The sequence below is a fragment of the Salmo salar genome, chromosome ssa27, assembly GCF_905237065.1.
Source record: "Salmo salar chromosome ssa27, Ssal_v3.1, whole genome shotgun sequence".
Lineage (NCBI taxonomy): Eukaryota > Metazoa > Chordata > Actinopteri > Salmoniformes > Salmonidae > Salmo > Salmo salar.
In genome coordinates this window covers 14,424,576-14,431,445 of record NC_059468.1, presented here as the reverse complement: position 1 = coordinate 14,431,445, position 6,870 = coordinate 14,424,576, and the positions used below count along the sequence as shown (strand labels likewise).

The 6,870-nt window shown below is 38.2% G+C and overlaps 1 protein-coding gene across 1 annotated transcript; it reads left to right on the top strand.

The window, feature by feature from the left end:
• Positions 1 to 224: 224 nt before the first annotated feature.
• LOC106596235 (cell wall integrity and stress response component 4-like) lies at positions 225 to 3,717 on the top strand. The gene is made up of 7 exons (XM_045709660.1): positions 225 to 872; positions 1,657 to 1,814; positions 1,997 to 2,127; positions 2,215 to 2,276; positions 2,431 to 2,531; positions 2,695 to 2,870; positions 3,003 to 3,717. Exons 1-7 carry the CDS (start codon positions 244 to 246, stop codon positions 3,096 to 3,098), a joined length of 1,353 nt encoding a protein of 450 aa, XP_045565616.1. The 5' UTR covers positions 225 to 243; the 3' UTR covers positions 3,099 to 3,717.
• The last annotated feature ends 3,153 nt before the right edge of the window (positions 3,718 to 6,870 follow it).

Sequence of the window (6,870 nt, the reverse complement as noted above, 5' to 3'; positions counted from 1 at the left end):
ACAGCAGGAGCACCTACAGCAACAACTGTAGCTCCTACAACAATAATATCTGTAGCTCCTACAACCACTAGAACTGCAGCAACTACTACAACTGAAGCTCAGACAACAACCACACCTACTATGACAGCTACAACTGAAGCTCCTACGATCACTTCAACAGCAACACCTGCAACAACAACTGTAGCTCCTACGACAACTGCATATCATATGACAACTGCAGCTACTAGGACAACTGCAGCTTGTATGACAACAACTGTATCTCTTCTGACCATTACAACTGCAGTACCTACTACTGCAGCTCCTACTACAACCACATCAGCAGCGCCTACGACAACCACTGCAGCTCTTACTACAACATCTGTAGATACTACAACTACAACTAGAGCACTTGCTACAGAAACTACAATTGCACCTAGTACAACAACCACAACTGCAACACGTACTACGACAACTGCAGCTCCTACGACAACTGCAGCTCCTACGACAACTGAAGCTCCTACGACAACCACAACTGCAGCTTTTACGAGAACTACCACTGCTCCTACTATCAACAGCACCATAGAAGCTCCTACTTCCACAACCATAACTGAAGCTTCTATAACCACCACAACTGTATCTTCTACTATGACAACCACAACTTCAGCTGCCATAATGACAACTACAAATGCAGCTCCAACAATGGCAACTCCAGCTCTTACAACCACCACCACCACTGTAGCTTCTAGCATGGCAATTCAACCTGCAGGTCCTACAACAACGACCACAACTGTTTCTCCAACAATGACTGCAACTGCAGCACCTACAAGTACAACCACAATTGCACTTCCAACTTTTACCTCAACTTCTATGGCTTCAGTGACATCAACAACCAGGTAAGCAAGATCATTTTTGTATAATTATTTTATGCAATTCAATAAACACTTTGTCAATCAAGGAAACTTTGAAGCAAAGAACCATGTGTATCTGTTTGTGGGTCGTTAACTACTAATATTTTCATAAAGCATTCAAAATGTCAGCCATTCTTTAGAAAAGCTCTTTGAGTACCTCAGTTTGTGTATAGGCGCTATTTTAATCCAATTAATGTGCTTGCTGAAGGTAAAACCACCAGATTTTTTACATACTTCTTCTAATTATTTGATTCATTTAGCCCACTCTTGCACTTAAACGCTTTAAGTTAAACACGGAATCAACTTAGATATATATTTTAGAGCATTTATACTTTTTGTACTACAACAATTTTCATAACGTTATAAACTATACACATTTAAACAAGTAGAAACTAGCATGTAATAACCTACCAACAATAGTAGTAACTCTTGAACCGTTCAAGCTAGAGACACCAAACCAAAAACCAACGTTTTTCCATCTACCTACCATTACTACTGCAGTCACTGCCACTAATATATCTAGATGTGGCTCAGTTGGTAGAGCATGGTGTTTGCAACGCCAGGGTTGTGGGTTCAGGGGACCAGTCCGAAAAAAGAAATGTATGAAATGTATGCATTACTACTGTAAGTCGCTTGGATAAGAGCGTCTGCTAAATGACAAAAATGTTAAAAAATGTATTTCACAGCCATAAAAAGTATAAGACACGCTAGCAAGCACACACATTTTCTTTAGGAATTGACATGTTCATTTATTACTATTTTCTCTTAGATTTGGCACAGTGATGGTTTTTGTTAGGCTGGTGTTCCAGCTCAACACACCAGTCCCCACTGAGGATGATGTCCTTGGTGTCATCAACGAGCAACTGTCTCGCCAATTGAACATTCAGAGAAACACTCAAACCACCTTCCAGAATGCAACTTATATCAGTGAGTTCAACAAATTAGGCTTATATCATTACATTTATTTCCACTCTCTCTATATAACTTTTCATAGGTAAACATTCAACTGCTTCAATACTTCTTGAATGTTTTTTAATGTTGAAACTCCTATATTGTAGCAGTTCATTTGGTCTGTTGTCTATAGTAACACTTTTTTTGTGTGCTCACAGAACTTACACATACTTCATTTGCCATCGATCTTGGTTTCATAATAACCAATGTCACCATGGAGTCTCGAAGAGATAGACTCACATTCACCAGTGAGACCTACAACAAGATACAGGATTCAATTAACAGCCTAGTAAGATACTTCTATACAGAAGATACATCCATGGTCATGTTCAGGTCATGATAGTAATTGACAACTTTTTGTTTTGTCCCCTTTTAGCTCAATGATATTCTTAGTAAACCAGATGGCAAACAATTTGTCTTTCCCAATGCCAACTTCACGTAAGTACAACGTCATGTCTGTAAACCAACCCATCTTTCTCAACTGCACTCTTTAGAATGTCTGCAGATTTCATACAGCTGCTTTTTGTACAGCTAAACAGGATGGAGGGAAGATGTTCAACTCTCACACAAAACCACTTTTCTACGTCCACAGTATTGTTGGCACTCAAATCAGGGCAGACATGATGTATGTATACAAAGAGGAAGACATCAAGTTCCCTAGTGCTTTTCTAGAGGAAGTCTTAAAAGTCTCAGGTATGCTGCTTTTTTTGCCATTTCAGTTTTTTTATTACGGCAAGTTATAAAACACCATGTACAGTATGTGTAATACTCAATCTCGAAAACAGTTTCATATGTTATAGTTCACTATGTTATAGTTTATAATTCCCCCTAAAATGTATTTAAATGTGTACTCTAGGTTTCCTAACAACCACGGTTGCCCCAACAACTACCAGCACCACACCACTTCCTACCCTTTTGCTGACCACTACTTTCAATACCACAAGTGATGGAGGTTTTCCTGGCTGGGCTCTGGCCATTATCATCCCTTGTGGCATCGCTATCATTCTGGTACCCCTGTGGATCCTGCTATGTGTACGTATAGGCTTGTGTTCACTTGTGTACTGTGAAAATACTCTACAAAGTATATGATCAAATAAGCTGTTCGATGTCTGCAATGATATTGATTTAGCATGTGAATCATACTTCACCATCTTTGTTTTGCAGTGCATGCTATGTGGCTGTTGTGCAGCTGTAAGGAGACACTGGCACAGACGGAGATCTTACAATGTACAGTACACCACCAGAAACGGTCTCTTCTGAGGTGACATCGCTAACATCTGTGGCCAATTGTAATCACAAGAACAGCCAATCATCTATATCTGCTAATCACGGGACTTATAACTTGACTACACAGGACTGCATCTGAGAAGATCAAGTGAAAATGTATAATAGGCTTAAAAGGCCACATGTTTTTTGTGCAATGTACTACTTTTTATATTATGCATCTGATTGTTAATCAAAGTTACAGCTGAGCTGAACAAAGTATGTTTATATATTTATTAGTTATGTCATTTGTGGTTTCAAGCTGTGCTGTCCACTGACTAAAACAGTTATCATTTATTTATTTAATGTATAATAAGCTTCATTCCAATATTTATTTTTTGTTTGTTATTTCCTCTCTTGATTAACTATGAACTAATTTATTTTAAACTGCAATACAGTACTTGTTTCTTCAACTTACAGTTTGACAAATGTAATGAAAATATTTCACATACTATTATTACATCAAATTTTATGAATAGGTTTGACTGCAGGGTGATTATAGACAGCACATCTAAACATGATAAGTAGTTAAAATTGTCCAACCTGGCACCTTTAAAAATCTATTTAAAGACCCAGGGGTATCTTCTGTATACCATCCCTACCTTGTCACAACACAACTGATTGGCTCAAAGAAGGAAAAATCTTCCACAAATTAACTTTTTTACATGGCACACCTGTTAATTGAAATGATTTCCAGGTGACTACATCATGAAGCTGACTGAGAGAATGCCAAGGGTTTTTAAAGCTGTCATCAAGGCAAAGGGTGGCTACTTTGAATAATTTCATATATAAAATATATTTTGATTTCTTGATCACTTTTTTAGTTACTACATAATTGCATATGTGTTATTTCATAGTTTTGATGTCACTATTATTCTGCAATGTAGAAAATAGTAAAAAATACAGAAAGACCCTTGAATGAGAAGATGTGTCCAAACTTTTGACTGGTACTGGAAATGTTTTATTTAATGTTATATCTTATGTGGTTCTTGTATATTACTGTTCTGTACTTTGTTATGTATTTGTATGTTTTACATGGACCCCAGAAAAAGTAGCTTCTGCATGTGCAGTAGTATAATGGGGATCCCTATAAACTAAACCAAGACGACAGTGAATATTCCTGAGTGGCCAAGTGACTTAAATCTGCTTGAAAATCCATGGCAAGACCTGAAAGTGGTTGTCTAATAGTGATCAACAATCAATGACAGAGTTTGAAACATTTAGGAAATAATCAAGGGCAAATGTTGCACAATCCAGGTGTGGAAAGCTCTTAGACTTACCCAAGACTCTGCTGTAATCGCTGCTGCTAAATGTGATTCTAATGTATTGACTCAGGGGGTTGTATACTTATGTAATGAGTATACAACCCCCTTTTATTTTTCATTAAAAAAAAAATCTCACAAATGTTGTAGTTTTTCTTCCACTTTGACCATATAGATAATTTTCATGGATATTGGACAAAGAAATTGTCATTTCAATCTATTTTAATCCCAATATGTAAAAGTCAAAACTGACACATTTTGATGGGGACTTTTTTGTAGTGTTACTTATTTTGACGCACTGGGGCGTCAATTGACTCTAGGGGTTAACTATTTAGCAGTCATATAGCTTGGGGGTAGAAGCTGATCAGGGTCCGGTTGGTACAGACTTGGTGCATGGCTTGAGTCTTTGACAATTTTTAGGGTCTTCCACAGTTAATACACCGCCTTTTCTAGAGTTCTTGGATGGCAGGGAGTTCGGTCCCAGTGATTTACTGATTTACTACAGCAGGTGCCATACCAAGCTGTGATGCAGCCAGTCAAAATGCTCTCAATGGTGCAGCTGTGCCATCTTCACAAATGCGTTGTTGTGTGTGGACCGTGTTAATTCTTTAGTGATGTGGACACTGAGGAACTTGAAGCTCTGGACCTGCTCCACTACAGCCCTTTCAATGTGGATGGGGGCATACCTGGCCCTCCGCTTCGTGTAGTCCACGATCAGCACCTTTGTCTTGCAGAAGTTGAGGGAGAGGTCGTTGTCCTGGCAACACACTGCCAAATCACTGATCTCTTTATAAGCGTTCTCATTGTCTTCGGTGATCAGTTACTACTGGCTAAAAAGTATACAAAAAGGACCATAGTAAGAATCTCTTTAAAGCAAAAAAACTGTGGCTTTGCCACTTGGTAAATAGCTAAGGGACGAGGGAAATGTAACCCCTCTAAGACATTTTGTCTAGTGCAAGGACTGACAGTCCAAAAATGAAAAATTATATTTTTAACTGGTTTAAGATATCAATTATTTACAAACAATGGAGTTAAACAAGCTTCACTTGAAGTGTAATGAAGACAATAGTGAATATAGCAGAATGTTTATTGGTGATGCGAACTATATCATAATATATATAAATATGATGGTTCCATTACAACTTTCATAAATTAACAACAATTATGCATAAAAATTATAATGAAGATGCAGGACGATTTATTGATCAACACCAAAACCCATTGTCACATAGAGGGTGACTTCGGCTTGGGCTTGAGTCTGTGTCATCTCTAGTCTCTCTATACAGACTGGTTGCTTCCGGCAATGTACCAATACTCCAGTTTAACGTGTGTAGATGTTCCTGCATCAGTTGGGACAAAGATGACAAGTCAGAAATGGAAAACACGTCACTGGTAACGTCCCTGCCTGATCCACTTCTTGCCCTAGCTAAACATGAGCAGAATTCTGGCCTGAATTTTGAACCCTGCCTACCCAAACTCTTGATTTGTTGAGAGTTATCTGTCTGAAGAGGATCCTCCCCTAAAATAATTTTTTCCCCATTTCGAAATGTCAGAGAGCAGCCACGTCCTCGCCAGACCTTCTGCCGTTACCTACCTTATGTTGCCTGACGACTCATCAGCGATTGGATGGTCTTTAACAAATCTAACCAATCAGAGTATCAAAGTGAATAATGTCATCATGTAGGCTGGCTCTGGCACAACCTATTGATTTCTGTGACCAATCAGAACGGTCAGAATGCGTTTGCATTCTTGAAATCATCAGAGAGGGAGATAAATTCAGACACATAGAGGAGAAGAAACGTCAGTTGGCCGTAACAATGTGGATGGGTATCCAGGCAATAGCTTACGATGCTCCAAGGTCTGGGATATCCGAGACTAAGTCATCTCAGGTTTTGTTGAATGTGAAATGTTAAATTACCACAATGATATTCTTTCCCTGCAGTGTCTCCTTGAATAGGTTGGGCAATATGAGCCTTACAAACTAAAGCTGTCACACCCTAAAAAATGACACCCTAAAAATCAAACATGTTCTCTTCGCCTAGCAAGTATAACTTAATTGCACAGACATTACATCCATGGCAACATTCCTTATTAGCCAAGAAGGCTCTGATTTGAACAATTAGACAAGTTGAATCAGCCATTCCTCTCTGGGAGCATGTATAAGTTCAGAAGTGATACATGTTGCTGGTTAGAAACAAGTTTGCCAAAATCATTTGTTTTTAGATCAACTATTGTATTGATCACTTTTGGGCATAGCGCCCAGCTAAAGGGCACAATCTTGAAAATAAATGCTCAATTTTTGCAGCCCATTATTACGACTGGGTTATTATAACGATAATAATAACAATTTCATTTGTAGAACGTGTTTCCCTAGCTCAGTGCACATTAAGTAGAAAACAAAACAAAAAAATAGAGTCAATACAAAAAGTTGAAACCGATCACAATACATAGAAACATTACCTACTAATGCAAAATATAGACTTCAAGAAAATTAAGCAATCAAACAC

Coding starts and splice junctions, on each gene's coding strand:
- LOC106596235 (XM_045709660.1), top strand. CDS start 244: ATGACAACAACTGTATCTCTTCTGACCATTACAACTGCAGTACCTACT. Junction 1,815..1,996: donor CCAGAATGCAACTTATATCA/GTGAGTTCAACA, acceptor GTGTGCTCACAG/AACTTACACATACTTCATTT. Junction 2,128..2,214: donor AGGATTCAATTAACAGCCTA/GTAAGATACTTC, acceptor GTCCCCTTTTAG/CTCAATGATATTCTTAGTAA.